Source organism: Pan paniscus, chromosome 8 (genome assembly GCF_029289425.2).
Source record: "Pan paniscus chromosome 8, NHGRI_mPanPan1-v2.0_pri, whole genome shotgun sequence".
In the NCBI taxonomy this organism is placed as follows: domain Eukaryota; kingdom Metazoa; phylum Chordata; class Mammalia; order Primates; family Hominidae; genus Pan; species Pan paniscus.
Window position 1 is genome coordinate 121970782 of NC_073257.2, and position 20219 is coordinate 121991000.

The following is a 20219-nucleotide window of genomic DNA, read 5'->3' on the forward strand; positions in this document are numbered from 1 at the left end:
TCTAGGAGAAAACCTGGATTTCATGATGAAGTCTCCAAAAGCAATTGCAAAAAAACAAAAATAAACGAGTATGACATAATTAAAGAGCCTTCTGCACGGCAAAATAAACTATCAATGTAGAAAACAGACAACCTGCAGAATGGTAGAAAATATTTACAAACTATGCATCCAACAAAGGTGTAATATCCAGAGTTTATGAGGAACTTAACCCAACAGGTAAACAACCCCGTAAGAAAATAGTCTCAAAGGACATGAACATCCCAGAAGACATACACACAAGTCAACATGCATATGGAAAAATGCTCAACATCACTAATCATCAGAGAAGTGCAAATCAAAACCACAGGGAGATACCTTCTCATACCAGTCAGGATGACTGTTATTAAAATGTCAGAAAATAACAGATGTTGGCGAGGTTGTGGAGAAAACGGAACACTTATACACTGCTGTCCAGCCACTGTGGAAAGCAGGAGGTTTCTCACAGAATTTAAAACAGAACTACCATTCAACCCAGCAATCCCATTTACTGGGTGTATACCCAAAGGAATATAAATTATTCTACTAAAAAGACACAAGCACAAATATGTTCATTGCAGCACTATCCACAATAGCAAAGACATGGAATCAATCACCTAGATGTCCATAACAGTGGTCTGAATGAAGAAAATTTGGTACATATATACCTTCGAATACTATGCAGCCATAAAAAAAACATGAAATCATGTCCTTTGCAGCAACATGGATGCAGCTGGAGGCTATTACCCTAAGCAAATTAACACAGGAACAGAAAACCAAATACTGCATGTTCTTACCTATAATGGTAACTAAACATTGAATACACATGGACACAAAGGTGGGAACAATAGACACCCGGTCTACTTGAATGGGGAAGGTAGCAGGAGGGTGAAGGCGGAAAAACTGCCTATCAGGTCCTCTGCTCACTTACTTGGCTTATGAAATCATTTGTACTCCAAACCCCAATGCCGTACAATTTACCTATGTAACAGACCTGCACATGTACCCCCTGAACCTAACATAAAAGGGGTGGGGAAACATTATGTTGTATACTTTAAATAAATATAATTTATTTTTTAAACTGAAAAAAAAAAACCCTCAGTTTTCTTATCTATAAAGTTGGGGATACTGGTCGCCTTTTCATAGAGTTGTGAAGGATTTTTCTTGGAGGCTGGGGAGACAGAGTCTCACTCTGTCACCCATGCTGGAGTGCAGTGGTGCAATCTTGGCTTATTGCAACCTCCACCTCCTGGGTTCAAGCAATTCTCTTGCCCCAGCCTCTGAGTAGCTAGGATTACAGACACATGCCACCATGCCCAGCTAATTTTTGCATTTTTAGTAGAGATGGGGTTTCACCATATTTGCCAGGCTGGTCTCCAACTCCTGACCTCAAGTAATCCGCCCACCTTGGCCTCCCAAAGTGCTGGTATTACCAGCATGAGCCACCACACCTGGCCAGAGTTGTAAAGGATATTAAATGAGAAAATCTGTATAGAGCATAGTACCTGGAATTCTGTGATTGCTTTAAAATGTTTCATTAAATTACTGATTTTGTAGTTTAGACATGTTTACGTATACATGCATTTCTATTTAGTATCTATATTAGACCAATTTCTATTACCACTTATTTCAGTTGGTGTATTATACTTGTCTTAACTCTTTAGGTCCCAACAGAATATTTTTCTGAGGTTTGTTTTGTTTCATAATACAGCCCTCAACTCTTTTAATATGATGCTAAATTATATTAAAGTGAAACTTAAATACAATTTATTATTACCCAGAGCACAATCAATGTCATTTTGTTAATAGCTTCTAATTAAGTCGTAGTGGTCATCTGTCAGGTAAAGAGTTAAGACTTCCTATATACTGATCAATAGCCAACGTAGTCTCCTTTTCAGATGGACTTGAGCCAATTTAGTGGTCCGTACCTTGCATGTAGTTCCTTTTTGTTTGGAACTCAAAGTTGTGTGGAATGTTCCATGACATTTTATTATACCATTTATCTGCCTGCTCATTGAGCTTCTTGATCTGCCCATCTCCTAATACTCTTTGTCTTTATGCATCTTATTTATATGTTTTGCTAAGTACTGATGGCTAAGATACGAAGTGTCTTTATGGTGTGTGGGTGTGTGTGTGTATGTATGAAAAATATAAAGTTATGTGAATGTGGTCTTTCCCTGTATCTCAAAATCTTATTGTACTATATTCGCCTATTTTTGAACAGTGGTTGACCACAGGTAACTGAAACTGCAGTTAAGGAGGGGAACTACTATATTGATAAAATGTTAGTGAGTACTTTTTAATATTTAATGATGTAGTTACTTAAAACTTGTCCCTTTGGTATTTAGGTCAAATAAACCACCATTATACAACTACCCCACTTGTACATCTATTTTTCTGTGCATGCTAGGCAAACAGACCATTAAGTCTATTACAAGCACTAGAATTTTAGTTCTTAATAGCCTATTCCTCTCAGTGGATGGTATTTATAAAATACATTCATAAACATGGCGTGATGGGTCTGTTTTCTTTCTTATATTTCATTGAAGGAGTAAATTTTGATTATGGGGCAATCTGGATGACATGGTAATGCTAATAAACATCATTATTATGATTTTATAATATGATATTTGAGCAATGTAACTTTAGAAAAGTCACTCAACGCCACTGAGTATAGTTTCCTCTCATCTGTAAAAAGTGATCATTGAATCTAGTCTGAAATATTTCAAGAGAAGCTCATATAAAATCAATAGCCTTTTAGGAATAAGAGCCTAGTGCTTTGTGGGATAATTAAATTTTTCTCCATTTGCGCACTTAGTGCCATCTGTATTACTCAGTGCTGCTCAATGCCAGGTTCATTTGGGTTTTTTCTCCCATTTTTCTTCATTTTTATCTATTTCTGCTTCAAGTTTTCAGATCTGTCAATTTCCATGTCAGTTGTATATAAAATTTTGGCTAGCATTTAAAAGCAGCTCATGTCTTTTAGAACTTAAAATGAAGAAAATTTCACTAGTGATCTAAGGATAGTAGCTTGTCATAGTTTGTGTAGGGTCTAAGTTGTTTTCTAGAACTTCAAATAACTTTAAAATTTCATAGTAACTTTCATCAAGAAAAACTGAAATAGCATTTGTTGCTTTGTTTTTTAACCAAATATGCTGCTTTGCGGTCTTGGCATATCTTTGATTATTCTTTGAAGTGTGGAACAATAGGTCTGGTAGTTGAAAGTACAGCCATCTCTTTGCTTATTCTAAAGAAAGCTGTTCAAACTGCCAAGAATTTTAAGTTTGGAAAGATTTTTTTGTAAGTAATAACTTCTTTTCAAAAGATTGTTTTTACTATTCCCAGCCTATAAATAATGCAAACCAGATTTATTTGGAAGGAGTTGTGATATAGTAAAGTAACTTAATTCAGCCCCCATTTATGGAGTTCTCGCCCATTGTGAGGACTACAAGAGAGTCCCCATTCCCAAGTTTGCAAGGTGGTCAGTAGCTTCTCAGGTTGGATTTTTAAAATAACAGTTTTATGGAGATAATTCACATACCATGCCATTTGGCCATATAAAGTATACAATTCAGTGGTTTTTAATATAGTCACAGAGTTGTACAACTATCACCACAATAATTTTAGAACATGTTCATCACTCCAAAAATAAATCTCATTGGCGGCCACTCCTCATTTTCCCATAGTGCCTGGCAGCCATTAATCTGTTTTCTACCTCTATAGATTTGTCTTTTCTAAACATTTCATATAAATGGAGTCATACAATATGTGGTCCTTGGTGACTAGCTTCTTTCACTTACAATGTTTTCAAGGTTCATCCATGTTGAAGCACATATCAGTATTCCATTTCCTTTTATTGCCATGTAATATTCCACTTTCTGGATTACCATATGACAAAATACTATACTTTGTGTTTGTCAGTTGATAGATGTTTGGGTTGTTTCTACTTTTTCCTATTAATGAAAAAATATGCTATAATTGTGTAATAGTCAAAGACGGGAAATAACCAGTTGTCTTTGAGTAGACAAATGATTAAACAAATAATGATACAGCCATACCATAGAATAGCATTCAACAGTAAAAAGGAACAAATTATTGATATGACAGCCTCTACAAATCTTCAGTAAATGATTGAGTGAAAAAAGCCAATCCCCAAAGGTTTTATATGTTGCATATTTTCATTTGTATAATATTCTTTAAATGACAATTATAGCAATAGAGAATGGATTAGTGGTTGCTGCTGATTAAGGAGGGAGTGGAAATGGGCATTGCTATTAAAGGGCAGCATGAGGAGTACTTCTGGTGATGGAAATAATCTCCTTCTTGACTATATTACTGTCAGTGTGCTGGTTGTGATACTGTAATATAGTTTTGCAATGTGTTGCCATTGGGAGAAACTGGGGAAAAGGGCATAAGGGATGTCTGTGTTATTTATTATAGATTATTATATAAAAATATTTTTTTGGAAAAAAACAATACTCAGTTGGCTCTTTCAGCATTCTACCTAGAAATCTTAGCGAGCTCCACATTCGTTAAGCATGTTTTCTAGTTTTCAAGTTAACACATTCTTGTTAGTTTGTGCTCTCATTATGCAACATAACCCTCTCTCCAGTCTCCAGTAGCAGTCTCCTCACTGCCTTGTCAGCCTCCACTAATAGCCTCCCCACTGCCTAGGCCCCAGATGCCACGTTTTCAGTTTTTGTTATTACAGCACCAGTAACACCAGTTTTCACTTTAGTTATCTGTTGCTGTGTGAAAAAAAGAAACAACAACAAAAACAAAGCTTTGTGTGTTTAACAATTTATTATTTCTCATGATTCTGTATGTTGACTGAGTAGCACCTTACCTGCTTTTACCTGGACTCATTCATGTTGCGATAGTTAGCTGGGGGGGGGTCTGCTGGGAACCTGGCTTACTGGGGACAGCTGGGCCTCTTTCTCCTCATTTTTCATTATGGGCTTCTTCATGGTGTGGCAGCTGCACGACCCTCAAAGTGTATAATGTCACTTCAGCCACATTGTTTTAGTCAAAGCAAATCACAAGTCCAAACCAGATTTAAGGGATAGGAAAATAGTCTCTACTTCTTAGTGGAAAAAGTAGATCGCAGGGAAGCATGGAAGAATTCTTGAGGCCGTCTTTGAAAAACGATGTACCACAGAGCCCAAATCAGGAGTCCAGCTCATCTAGAGGCATCTAACAGGTAACTCAGGTGGAAAGGGCTCTACAAGTGGACCTGAATACAAGCAACCCAGATTGTAAGATAGGCAAGAATGGCACTAGCAGTGCTGGTGAGCTCAGAATTGAACGTAGGGATATTTTTCTCAGTCTGTGAACACTTTGGGTTAATTTGATAATGAACAGCTTTACAAAATACATGGTATGAGCATATGTCAGATACTGTTTAAGTATATTAACAGTTATACAATGTTACTACCTCTGTTACTTTGAGTTTTGAGGGTTCTTATATTAATCTAAGTGGATTGGGAATATAGCTTTCATATGTATGACTGTTTTTGTTTAATAGCTCAGGTATTGTTTGGGGGTTTTCTTTTCGTAAGTGTGTTTTGTATCCTATCTTACCTGTGAGCAAACTTTTAAAAATTCTTTGGTGAGGAAAGAACATGGTATACTATAAAATTCAGGAGGGCCCTGAAAATTGTGGTATTAATGTTTTCCTTTGACTGTGTTGAGATTGGATTTGTCTTTTATTGGATTAATGTTTATGTATATATTTTGGATTTTTTGTGCTTTGTTTTGAAATTATTTCAGACTTACAAAAGAGTTGGCAAAAATAGTGAAAGAATTCCTGTTTTTCCTTTACCCAGATTCCCTAAATGATAATATCTTCCATAACCATGTTGTAATTATCAGTTTCAGGAAATTAACATTGATGTAAATACTATTATCAAATTTACAGATTCTATTTAAATTTCACCAATTGTCTCACTGATGTCCTTTTCCTGGTCTAGGATCTGATCCAAGATTACATGTTGCATTTAATTGTCACGTCTTAGTCTCCTTTGTCTTCTTTAATCTGGAACAGTTCCTTACAGTTCCTTAGTCTTTGTTTTTTTTTTGGTTTTTTTTTTTTTGAGATAGAGTCTCGCTCTGTCACCCAGGCTGGAGTGCAGTGGTGTGATCTCGGCTCACTGCAAGCTCCACCTCCCAGGTTCACACCATTCTCCTGCCTCAGCCTCCTGAGTAGCTGGGACTACAGGCGCCTGCCACCACGCCCGGCTAATTTTTTTGTATTTTTAATAGAGACAGAGTTTCACCGTGTTAGCCAGGATGGTCTCGATCTCCTGACCTCATGATCTGGCCGCCTTGGCCTCCCAAAGTGCTGGGATTACAGGCATAAGCTACCACGCCCAGCCTAGTCTTTATTTTTCATGACCTTGACATGATTGAAGAGTACTGGCCAGTTGTTTTGTACAATGATCCTCAATTTAAGGCAGTCAATTGATTTGATTCAGAGGAGACTGGTCTTCTGTAGTTCTGCTTTGAAATGGTTGAATATACTGAAACATTGCAGAAATATTATTCTTATCTATGAATAATAATCCTAGGAGTTGGATGGCTAAGGGACTGGATAGAAATGTAATGATTGGGAGTATCTTTAAGTGGCTCTGTGTTTAGAGTATCTGTTTTATAGGTACTTATTTTCAAAAATCCTCCCCCAAAAATGTGCTTTCAGATGTATAATTCATAGAATCATAAACAGCCCTTTGTAATATCCTCAGAGAGCTTGAAAATGTTTTTATCTTTCTGCAGTGCTGACATTGATGTGTTTTAAATGGGTAGACATTGTGCTATTTGCAAAGCCTTCTATCTAAACTAAGCAGATAGTTGTAACATTTTATCTGTGACTGGCTAAAGTTCTTTTAACACCCATATTTCTTAAAGCAAATTGTGAACTATTTTCATGAATACAGAATTTTTTTTTTTTTGAGATGGAGTCTCACTCTGTTGCCCAGGCTGCAGTGCAATGGCATGATCTCAGCTCACTGCAACCTCCGCCTCCCAGGTTCAAGCAATTTTCCTGCCTCAGCCTCCCGAGTAGCTGCGATTACAGGCACCTACCACCACGCCCAACTAATTTTTTGTATTTTCAGTAAAGGCGGGGTTTCACTATGTTGGCCAGGCTGGTCTCGAACTCCTTACCTCGTGATCTGCCCCCTTGGCCTCCGAAAGTGCTGGGATTATGGGCATGAGCCACTGTGCCGGCCTGAATACAGAAACTTTTTTGCCTCACTCCATCGCCCAGACTGGAATGCAGTGGTGTGATCATGGCTCACTGCAGCCTCAACCTCCTGGGCTCAAGGAATCCTCCCACCTCCACCTCCTGAGTAGCTAGGACTACAGGTGCATGCCAACACGCCTGGCTTTTTTTTTTTTTTTTTTAATTTATTTTGTAGAGACAGGGTTTCACTATGTTGCCCAGGTTGATCTGGAACTCCTGGGCTCAAGTGATCCTCCCACCTCAATCTCCCAACATGCTGGGATTATAAGCATGAGCCACCACGCCCAGCTTAAACTCTATTTAAAAAAAAAAAAAATACAAAAATGTGATTTACTGTAAGAGTACTATTTTTAAAATATTAATATGTAAAGAAATATGTAATAAGCTACAATATTTCTTCAAAAAATCAATCTTACTCTCCTCTCTAGCATATATTCATTCTCAATTAACATTTCCTACCCCTTCTCCCTTCCGTTTCCTTCCTGACCATAACTTAGAGTTTCTAGGGCATTGTTTTTCAAGTTGTGGGTCACAACCCATTAGTGGATCATCAATCAATTTGACTAGCGTGTATTAAAATGAAGTAGATTAAAATAGAAAATATCGGAATATACCACATCATAAGGGAAAGTATGTCATTAATTTATCTCAGTTATGTATCTTATATATTTGTATGTGAATACAATATAAAATGTTTGAAAGCCACCATTCTGGAGTGTTTCATCTATTTGTGTCTTGAACCTAATGTTTTTTAAACATGCATGTTGGATAGTTGTTGCATAAATATTTGCATAAGATTTTTAAAACTAGAATTCTGTATATACATGATACCTTGTTTCTATTCTGCATGGCCAAAGGCTACATCAGAGGGAAACCCTTAGTGTTCACAAGTTTTATAACTACTTTTTAAAAATTCGTTCTTTGCAGCACTTTAAAAGAATGTTAAGACTATTTCTTCCCTAATGTAATTCATACTGGTTTGTACTAGTTCCTATTACTCTGAAATACTTAGAAAGTATGACTTTGCATATGTGGTATTAAAAGTAGGAGTTGGGGGCCAGGCACAGAGGCTCATGCCTGTAATCTTATCACTTTGGGAGGCCAAGGCAGGAGGATCACTTCAGCCCAGCTGGGCACAGTGGCTCATGCCTATAATCCCAATGCTTTGGGAGGCCGAGGTGGGCAGACCATGAGATCAGTAGTTCCAGACCAGCATGGTCAATATGGTGAAACCCCATCTCTACTTAAAAAAATACAAAAATTAGCTGGGCATGGTGGCACGCGCCTGTAGTCCCAACTACTCGGGAGGCTGAGGCAGGAGAATCTCTTGAACCCAGGAGGTGGAGGTTGCATTGAGCCAAGATCACGTCACTGCACTCCAGCCTGGGTGACACAGTGAGACTCCATCTCAAAAAAAAAAAAAAAAAAAAAAAAAAAAAAAAAAAAAGGCAGTTGATGACATTAACATAATTTAATTGAACCATGAGTTTCTGTTAGCTCTGAAAATATCAATTTCAAATCGAGCATTATAATCTAAGATCTTTTTATATGAATAAAAAATTGTTCTAATATTTTTGAGAAGCTACTTTTTAAGGTGCGCCTGTTAACTCTGAGGGCAAAATGTAAAAGTTCTGCTTGACCCATGTAAATTTTGAATTTAATGAATTTATCATGGATGTCCTTCTTTGTGTTTATTAATGCAGATAACAAGAGTAATCCACAGACTTAAAACATGAGCTCAGATGCCAGCCAAGGCGTGATTACCACTCCTCCTCCTCCCAGCATGCCTCACAAAGAGAGATATTTTGACCGCATCAATGAAAATGACCCAGAATACATTAGGGAGAGGAACATGTCTCCTGATCTACGACAAGACTTCAACATGATGGAGCAGAGGAAACGAGTTACTCAGATCCTGCAAAGTCCTGTGAGTTGAATTAGAAGGCTGTAATTTTTCTCCCTCTTTGGAAATGTTAGTATAATAAGGTAGAAGTTTTCTCAAACTACCCTCACGTTAAAAGAGGGGTGGAGGAGGAGTGGTGACCAGTTGCTTCCAGTCTTTCAAAGGAGAAATGGACATCTAATTTGTGTATTTGATTTGCAGAGCCTTAATGACAACCTAGTATTGTGTTTGGTGGTTTAAATTTTGTGTGTTTTCTGGGTATAGCACTTTATTAAAGGAGGATACCCAATTCAGACTGAATATGTAAAGAAAAGAAAGGCATGACTCAAGTCATAGGAACCAATAAATAAGTTAGGTATATCCCATGCACGTATTTTCTTCTTCCTTTGGGTACCTTGACGCTCAGAGTGGCATGAGAAGACTTAAGGTTTTTGAGGAAGTCTGTGATTTGGCAGCCTAGTATTACATATGCCTACTGCAAGCACACGTGCATACACACTAAATTAACTAAATTAAAAGTAGATTATAGGCCAGGCTCAGTGGCTCACAGTGTAATCCCAGCACTTTGGGAAGCCGAGGCAGGAGGCTCACTTGAGCACAGGAGTTTGAAACCAGCCTAGGCAGCATAGTGAATCCTTGTCTCTACAAAAAAAATTAAAAATTAACTGGGTGTGGTGGTGTGCACATGTAGTCCCATCTACTCCTGGGAGGCTGAGGCAGGAGGATCACTTGAGCCCAGAAGGTCAAGACTGCTGTGAGCCGTGATCATGCCACTGCATTCCAGCCTGGGCAACAGAGTGAGACCTTACCTCAAAAAAAAAAAAAAAAAAAAAAAAAATTCAACTCAAGCGGAAAAATCCTGTCTGCACAGCAATAGTCAGACTTTGTGAATCATATTCAAATGATCTGTTTTCTTACAAAATCTTAGTGGAAATGTATTAATACATGATGGAAAATGAGAGAACAGCTTGATTTAAAATGCAAAATGAATTTGTAACTTTCTGCATGATGAAGATCATGCACCCCTAAGACAGAGTTCAGCACACAGACATATGATGCCCAGGTTAGGGTTATATTAGGTTTCCAACTTGGGTATCAAAATTAGCACCAAGGCATAGAGCTGCCTGAAGTAGCCCTGGTAAATCATTTTTGTTGTGTCCTTGTGAATTTAATCATAGAGGTAAGTCCAAAACCAAAGGGGAATTCCACTCTTAAGTAATTAATTCTCCCATACCAGTGGCCTCGGTGAAAGCATTGAAGTACAAGTTATAAAAGCAATGTAAGCATTGAGTAATTTTATTTTTTTTATAGTGCCCACTTTAAAGAAACTCTTTCCAAATGGAAAGATTCATCAGAAAAGTCATGAGAGAGTAAATGTTCAGTGCCTTACTTTATGCAAACTTGAGTGTCTAGGTTTATAAAGACTTGAAGAGCACATTAATTATTTAGATCAAAATAGATATGTTTCCTTCTCCAAAGAAACCCCATTTTTAAGAACCAACTTACTAGACCAGAAATGGTGGCTCACGCCTGTTGTAATCCCGGCACTTTAGGATGCCAAGGCAAGAGGATTGCTTGAGCCTAGGAGTTTGAGACGAGCCTGGGCAACATAGTGAGACCCAGTCTTTGCAAGAAATTAAAAAATTAGTCGAGCGTGGTGGTGTGAGTCTGTAGTCTTATACTTGGGAGGCTGAGTCGAAAGGATTACTTGAGCCCAGTAGATCAAGGCTACAGTGAGCCGTGATCACACCACGGCACTCCAGCCTGGGTGACAGGGCAAGACCCTGTCTCAAACAAAATTTTAAAAGAACTTATCAACCAAATGATTGTAGTAACAGCATATTAGTAACTGAAAGAATGAAGTGAAGTTTCAATTTTGGTTAAGGTTGTTAAATATTGAGATTTCTTTAGGAAGTATCTCAAAGAGGACCGTTGAATTCTAACTGTAGAGTCTAAATGAAAAAAATTACTAAACTCCATTTTTATGCCAGGGTTTTTGTCTTATAGTTTGCCCATTAAACTAAAGTTGCATAATGTTAAGTAGATTAATTTTTTTGTACTTAGTATTTCTATTTGTAAATGGGCTTAAAAGTAAAAATTTTACTTATGCCTTGGGGAACTTAGTGAAATAATGTGAAAGGGCAAACGCATAGTGTATCATTTCCCTATTCACTTAACAAGAATGATCACTTTCTGCCCAGAGAGGAACAAAGAAGGCTGAGATTTAAAAGAATTAAAAGTTGATATTTTTTTCCCTAGATCTTGGCTAATGAATTTAAAATATTCTTTGTGAAAGACTTAAGAAAGTGTATACGTTTTGTCTTCCTGCCATATTTTAGGACAGTGGTTTTTAAGTTTCTTTTAATGCAACAGAAACTTCACCAAGGCAAGTGATACTTGGTGGCTTGTATTAGTCATCTACTGCTAAATAACAAATTATTCTGGAACTTAGCAGCTTAAAACAAGCATTCATTATCTCACCATTTCTGTGGGTCAGAAGTTTAGGAGCAGGTTAGCTGAGTTTTTCTGATTCAAGTTCCCTGATGAAGTTGCAGTCAATATGTTAGCCAGGGCTGCTGTCATTTGAACACTTTACTGGGGCTGGAGGATCCACTCTTAAGATGGATCACTCACGTGGCTGTTGGCAAAAGACCACAATTCCTTGCCGCATGGACTTTTTCTAAAGCTGCTTGAGTGTTCTTCCCCAGAGCAAGGATCCAAGAGAGAGTAGCCTGAATGCTGCTTTTGAACTAATCTCAGATATCACACACTGTCACTTCTGCCATATTTATTAGTCAGAAGTGAGTCTTTCAATTCTCCCCATGCTCCAGGGGAGAGAAATTAAGCTCCATCTTTTGAGGAGAGAATTGTCCACTCTCTGGTTACTATTTACTTATTTAGAGACAGGGTCTTACTGTGTTGCCCAGGCTAGTGTGCAGTGGCTGTTAACAGGCACAATCATAGCACACAAAATCCTGTGCTCAAGCGATCCTCTTGCCTCAGCCTGTTGAGTACCTGGGACTACAGGTATGTGCCACCATGCCTGGCAGGTCACAATTTATTTTAAAGGAACCGCAGTCTGTCCTTCTGCCACAATTTATTTTTCTTCCTCCCACATGCAAAATACACTCTTCTTCTCCTAGCACCTCCTAAAAAGTCTTATCCCATTCCAACATTAGCTTGAATCCAGAATCTCATCATCTAAATGTAGTCCAGCTGCAGATGATTGTCCTCAGGGTGTAGAACCTTAAGTACAGGTCCTGTCAATCTATTAACTTGTGAAATAAAGATTCATGTTATCTGCTCCCCAGTGGCAGGAGAGGGCATAAGATAACTGCTACAGACATTCCTCTTCAAAAAGGAGAAAATTGAGAAATTCAAAGGAGTCACTGGTCCAAAGCAATTGTGAAATCCATCTGGACAAATGTTTGGAAGTGTTTTGATTAGGACTCAGTCCTACTATTTACCAGGACTGAACCTCCCTGGTGCTTGGCTCTGCCCACTAGGTTCTTGGTTCCACTGTCTAAATCATCCTTCCTTTTTCTTGAAAGGTAGCCTGTGTTTGCCACTTTGTGTTTTTCTTAGTCTGCTTTCTTCTTACAGAAGTTTTAGGGGTGCAAAGGCCCCTTTTCCTTTTGTACTGTCTTTGTTCCTTTCAGCCCAAGTTTAAAGTGTTTCTGCTGATATAATTCTTTAAAAAATTTTGTCAGTCTCCTGTAAATATTGGGATTCACTCTGTTAAACAAAATCCATAACCAATAAAGATTAAAGTCAGATTTTACTAATTCATGTTTGTAAGTGACAAATTTATACACCTTCTATTTAAAATTCTCAGCTAATTTGGGTAGAAGGGAAATCAGGAGAGAAATTAATAAAAGCAAAGTATAATACTTTTTTATTAAGCACTTACTATATGCCAAGCACCTATTATGCATCTTTAATCCTCAAAGCAATTCAGTTAAAGAAGTATTAAGATGCCTAAGTTATAGATGCATAAACTGAAACTTAGAGACATTAAATAACTTGCTGAAGTTTTACAGCTTTGTTAAATGATGTGGTCAGAATTTAAACTGCAAAGCTCACACCTGTAATCACTAGGCTGTACCACTTACAGCATTCAGTGACAATGAAAAAATTCTGCCTATATGTTTTTATATCATCTTATTCATCTTCAAAGCCTGCTGCTTAAGTTAATTCAACGCAACCTGGAAGAGTTTATAATCACAAGACATTTTGGTGTAAATGTAAATTTGGATGACAAAAATCACCCCTTATTGCTTTGAGCTGAGAAAATAACAAATAATTTTTGTTATTCTGGCCCTCAGGTATTACTTATTTCTAGGAATTTCACAGCCTTTTTATATTTAATTTTTTAAAATAAAATATTTATCTTAGAAATCAAATACCACTTGGTAAATTAATTTGGCTTGAGATTTTGTTGCAGTAGAGAAAATCCACGAGTTCTCTTTGTGGAGACCCTAAGTTCTAATTTACCCCCTTTTCTCAAAACGAAGTGTCCAGGACAAACTATTGGAATTAAGTGATTCCTTTTCAAAGTTAAAGAAGCATATAAATTGAAAAACTAAGCAATAGCACATTGAATACAAGAGATGGTTACTAAATTCTGAATGCATGGATGGATAGAGAATAGCTAGGTGGGCTTTGAAACATTAAACATTTGAATATTGTCCAACAGGCTCCTACTGAACTTGACTGCTTAACAAAACAGTTGCTGGGCTTCCTAAGCCTTACCGCCATGGGAAGCAGTTTAGACTGGTTGACACAAATGTGCAGTGTTATTCTGAAAAATAACAGGAGTGTATGTGGTGGTAGCCTGGGCACATGACATACTAACAGTTTTTAATAACAGGGCAATGCATACTGCTGTAAGCTAATTTTGATGCAAGGAGAAACGTCAAAGGCATATATATTTTAGGATATCACTGGAAGTAAGGCCTAAGTGTTAACAGGGTTCCTTAATTCAAATTGGTCAAAATCACCATGATCTGTGGTCAGTTGAGAAGTTTAAGATGCAGGTATTCTTAATTTTATTTACATTTCTGTTGTACACAGCTTCAAGAAAAATATTCTAACCTTTAGCTTCATGTTAATCAAGACTTAGATACAGAAGAAAGACCATCCAGAAGAAAATATGGTTTATTTGTTTTTTCTCCTTTCAACAGGGCCAGTGGTATTCTATTTCCAAATGAGTACATTTCTTAATGGAGAAATTCTAAGTAAGTTTGTTATGCTCCTAATCCTGCTTTAGGAGAGCTCTAATAACATAATTATAGGGTGCCTTGGGAGCAGCAAGTCGGTGATCTTTTTTTTTTTTTTTTTTTTTTTTTTTTTTACTTTTTGCCCCAATTTTCCTCTCTAGTAATTTTGAGGTAAAACATCCAGATGTGGATATTTAAAATTCATCTCTGATGTCTCCTATATTTATCAGTGTTATTATCTGAGTGTAAGTTAGACATTACTGATAAATGAGCCAACATGGAGTTTTTTTTTTTTAAGCATTAATTGAAATAATTTTATCAGGTCAGGTTTTTTAAAAAAATCAAATTGGTTCTCTTTTCTGTGACTTAAGTATTTTATCTCCTGCCACTTTCTCCTGAAAGTTCTGACCTTGGATACAGAGTTTTAAAATGTGATGCCTGAAGTGAATTCTACTTTTGGTTTATAGTATTCCGGAATATGTGAGTACTTAAAGTATATTCTTAGCCTACATGAATCTCAAATCTCTGAATATTTGACATTTTTAGAAGTCCATTTATGTCCATACTTTATGAATTCAAAGTTTATAGCCTCACTCCCTTGACATTGATAGATATATAAAATAAAAGGGTGTGAGATTCAGATAAGGCTTTTAAGGCACCCTGTCTCTAACTTAAACATTTTGCTTTTCACCTAGTGATTTTTTTACCATACTTTTTGGACCTATGTTTGAAGAGCTGTTCAAACTATAATGTTCTGGGGGCAAATTAAGTTTTCAAGTAGGATTTTGTTTGAGTTGAAGAATTAAATGGCTTTTTAAAAGTTTATAACATTCAATGAGGATGAATTTCTTATTTAGAGAAAATAAATCTTACCTAGTAGATTATGGGTAGGCCTAATTAGACAGCAGGGATTTCTCATTCAAGTAATAGACTGATAAGACTGTTTTCTAGCTAATAACCTATGAAATGGATATTTGCTACGTTAACTGGGTCAAGATTGAGATCAGATTCTTCACTTTCTTTATATCTAGGAAAATGAAAAGAAACTCTTAACTTAGTATTAATTGAGCACTGAACTACACACTCAGGGAGAATCTAGAAATGTGAAAGACACAGTTTCAGTCCTCAGATAATATGGTATAGTAGAGTAGGAAAATAGTTAAACAATCACAGTCATACACTAGGTACCCTAAGTATAGTATAGGGAAAGTTCACAGTGAAGTGTAGAAGAGAAGAAATACAGAGATCCCTCCTAACTTGGATGATTAGGTGACTTCAAGGAGAAGGTAGCATTTGTGATGTGTTGAATAAAGGAACGAATTCATTAGGAAGAAGAACAGTGGAAGTCAGTACTTCCATTGGATGAAGTAGATCGAGCAGGGCTAGAGAAGTGCAAGTTGTGATCAGAGAATGCTGCAAAAACCTCATAGGCTAAAGCATGAGGTAGTAATGGCAGATAAAGCAAAAAAAATTGCATAGCAGCAGACTATGGAAATTTTGCAGTACCAAGCCATTTTGACCTAAGTTAGGAGTCAGTACATTTTCTCATCATTGCCCATTTTGTTTACACAATTTTTTATAAAAGTGTTTGTTTTGGATCTGGGTTCAAATTTTACTTTGCCTACCACTTACTAGCTATGTGACATTACGAAGCTCATTTAACTTGAGCTTCAGTTTCCTTGTTGGTAAAATGGGGAAAATACCTCACACGGTTGTGACAATTAAATAAAATAACATAAGAGCATGCAGTACAGCACGCAGCACGTAGTGGGCAACTGTTTTTTGGAAATTATATATTTATTGCTAATTTGAAGTACATTATGCTTTTGTGGCAACACTTGAAGATTTTAATTCCTTAGACTGTATTTTGGTTTTTGAAGGTCTTGAATCTGTTACCCTGATGGCATTCTGGTTTATTCATCTTCACAAAATTTAACAACTACCACTACCTCCTCTTCTATGCTCTTCTGTATCTGAGAAAGAAGACATAGTTTATGCCATGGTTTTGTGTATATGTTGTTTGATCTTCTAACCAGTTCTTCTCTAGTGGAGACTCCAGGGAACTGTTGGCTAATCTGACTTAAGCCCAGTATGTGGCCACACCACCCTGATTAGAAATTAAGTTTCTCATTATGCTTTGATGAATTCTTAGCTACAAGAGGGCAAGTACTTAGCCTGGTATTCCAGGATCACCATAATCTGCCAGTATATATATATATATTTGCTTTATCTGCCATTGCAGTCTAATGCTCTAATCTAGCCTAAGAGGTTTACTCAACATTTCAGATCACAACATGCCTGCTAGCTTATTAGTTGTATTTGGTTTCAGAGATACAGTCCAAGTCTGAATAAAATTAGGAAAAGAACTTGTGCTCAGTTGAGGGTTCCATATTTGAATCTTTATTCCATTTACTTATTAGCTTTATAACCTCGAGCAAGGCATTGCCTATCTCAGGACTTTGTGGTGAGACTCAAATAAATCAACTATAAAGGATTATTAACATTGAACTTTAGTAAAAATATGATTAACTACCCATCTCAAAGATAAATAAAATTTTTATCTTAATATTTTAATGAAAGCTCAATAAATTTACTGATAAATTTAAAAAATCAGCTGAAATTAGTCATTAGTAATTTTTTATATTAGTCTTATATTAGTAATTTTTACACTTACTGTTTTATGACTTAGGTGATTATCTGAACAATATTTGAGAAACATTTGAAACATGTAAAAATGAGTAATAAATGTTCATGACAAAATATTAAAACTTTTTTTGCTCTGGAAGAATTCTTACCTGTTGAAGCACTGTGAACTGTAAACAAGGCTGGGGAGATTTCATATACTTTGAAAAAAAATTTTTTTTATATCTATACTGCGTAGAAGCTATTCGTCAGCTTTAAAGGAGACATTCGTATTTTCCCTCTTATTCTTAATTTGATTTCAGAAGAGCTTATACATCGCTCTGTGACACCATAGCTATCCCAAAGGTTTTAGAATGGTACTCACATATTGTGGGATATATGGTAATGAAGAAAGCATTTCACTAATGTAAAAAGAGCACTGGACTTGTGTCCTTGCCTCTGGCATTTACTAGCTGTATGTCCGTGAACAGGTTTTCAACCTTTCTTTAACTTTCTCATCCCACCCAGCAGAAATTTCTCACCAGTTTAATAAATAATTTTGATTCTCTTGAGTACCTGGTTGATTTTTTTTAATCTAAAAACCATTGTAAATCAACACACTGAGAAAGCTGTCTTAATTCATGTTGGCTGCCAGAGTTGAGATAAAATTTGTCCCATCTCTAGCAAATGCATACAATTTTATGGCATTCACTTTGTATCTTAACCTCATTCCTGGCTCTGTCTACCCTCCTTATGCTTATTTTCTCTTCAGCTTTATTTTTCTTACCTATATTTATTTTTGTAGCATTTTAATCTGTGGAAGCTGCCTTAAATTTTTCCTGGAAGAACATGGGTGCAAGACATTTAATAAAATAGATAATGCCTACTTCTCCAAGTTATTGTAATATATGTAATGAGTGATACATATAGTAGGTATCATTAATTTGGGGTTTTTAAAAACGGAATCAGAGAATATCAGTTATAACTACTTTGAACTGAGAAAAGTTTAAATAGTTTGGTTTTGAAGGGAAGATAGAGTTCCAAAAGAGCAGATTGGCCCGTTGCCATGTGTCCAGAAGTTTTCTGTACTTTACATAAAGATAAATGAGGATATCTGGAACATTTTTTTCCTTTCAGCCTTAAGCATGGTAAAATAGTTATGTTACTTGTCTGTATGAAGGTGTCCATCTATCTTGTATACAGCTCTCAGCCATCTTATCTTCACAGGGTCTTGGATGAACAAGAAAACTCCCTAATGGAGTTTTCTGATAAATGAAGTATATCTTTGTAGAGGATATTTTACAAGATAGTTTTTCTGATTTAAATCGTGTATTTAAATGAACTAGATACCGTCAATAGAACCAGATGTTTTTGAACTTTTATTATATTGTGTGAATGATTTATACTTAACAAGCCTTGAATTTGTAAAAAGAAAAGCCACATTTAACTGGTGTAAACTGCTCCATGAACTTAGGATTCAAATGTCACAATTAGTATTTTTAAAAATTAATCACTCAAATATCCACTTGCCTTATTAGCAGAAAGTACACCATCTTTCTCTTGGAATTTCTGCTTTTCTCTGAATTCTTCCAGAACTTTAGTGACTTACACTGACTGGGTTAATTAGTGGCCTCCATATCCAAGATGGGTGTGGGTCGTGTATCCATGCATCTGTATATATGTATGTGAGGGAGACACACTAGAGTCTGTTCAGTCCACCATTGCCACTGTACTTCCCTGCCCCATGGTAGAATGTTGAAACCCAGTCTTAAACTGTTCAATAGGAGCTATAGGTTCTCTGTTGACTCAGATGTTTGTGCAGGCCACCACAGTGCATCAGGGAGGGATCTTCCGGTGCTAAGCTCAGTCCTTTATGGTTGAGCACCCAAGATTACAACTATTAGCACCCAGCTCTTAGAGTTCACATCATGGAAACTTCTCAACTATTGTTCTAAGTGCACTGCAAACACTGAGTCAGGACTAGTTCTAACATCTACCGCCTCATACCCTTAGAACCACATTTCCCCTTACCACCATGAGCTCCTATGCCATTTTTTTTTTTAAAGTTCCTGGCTGAGTGTGGTGGCTCACACCTGTAATCCCACCACTTTGGGCCGAGACAGGTGGATCACTTGAGGACAGGAGTTTGAGACCAACCTGACCAACATGGTGAAACCCCATCTCTACTAAAACTACAAAAATTAGCCGGGCATGGTTGTGCACACCTATAATCCCAGCTACTTGGGAGGCTGAGATAAGAGAATCACTTGAACCCAGGAGGTGGAGGTTGCAGTGAGCTGAGATTGTGCCACTGCACTCCAATCTGGGCAACAGAGCGGAAAAAAAAAAAGTTTCCTAGACATATAGGTTATTTACCCACCCTCTCAGAAAGGCTCCATCTAAGCGGAGACTCCAGGAGATTTTATTCCTACCGTCATGAGGCAGACCACTGTCAGTGACTCAAAAGAGATTCACCCTTCTAAAGGAAGTTTTCTCCATTATCTCCCAGGTATTCATACCTACCCTTCTTGGAGGGAGTGATTCCAAAATAATTTTCTGCCTTCTCCCTCTTAGGCAGAGTGGGGGAAATGGAACTTAATTTCTGGCAGGGCATCCTGCTACATAAGTAACTAATCTCAAATGGAAGAGCAAGGGTTAAGTGACTTATGTTGCAAGAACCTTCATCTTTAAAACGAAGGAGACATGAGCAAAAGAACAAATGACAAACTTAATAAGTGTTGGTTGGGTGTGATGGAAAGTCAGAACCAACTATTTGTGATATGAAGGATTGGGAGAAGTTTCAGATGTTGAACCATACTAGTAACTCGAGGGTTACTGGAATAGAGGCGTTCTCTTAATGTTCGGGATTTTGATCTCTATAAACACTGTTTCTGCCACTACCTCACCCACCCCACCCCCAAAAAGATACAGAACTCCAGAATAGGAACATATGGAACCCAAAGTTCCATTAAAAAACTGTCATTTAGCCGGGCGCGGTGGCTCACGCCTGTAATCCCAGCACTTTGGAAGGCAGAGGTGGGCGGATCACCTGAGGTCGGCAGTTCAAGACCAGCCTGACCAACATGGAGAAACCCTGTCTCTACTAAAAATACAAAATTAGCTGGGTAGTGGCGCATGCCTGTAATCCCAGCTACTCAGGAGGCTGAGGCAGGAGAATCGCTTCAACCCGGGAGGCGGAGGTTGCGGTGAGTTGAGATCG

At 37.2% G+C, this 20219-nt stretch overlaps 1 protein-coding gene across 7 annotated transcripts in view; it reads left to right on the forward strand.

Annotated features, from left to right (window-relative positions):
* ADD3 (adducin 3) overlaps nucleotides 1-20219 on the forward strand; it is a 129837-nt gene that overhangs the window by 85854 nt on the left and 23764 nt on the right. For 6 of the 7 annotated variants that reach the window (XM_055093368.2, XM_003825566.7, XM_008950894.5 and 3 more), the window contains exon 2: nucleotides 8959-9182. In XM_055093368.2, the coding sequence (XP_054949343.1) occupies nucleotides 8988-9182 (195 nt within the window). In that variant the 5' untranslated portion in view covers nucleotides 8959-8987. Of the gene's footprint in view, nucleotides 1-8958; nucleotides 9183-14341; nucleotides 14396-20219 lie in introns of those variants that run through there. The other variant, XM_055093369.2, reaches the window with a different exon arrangement.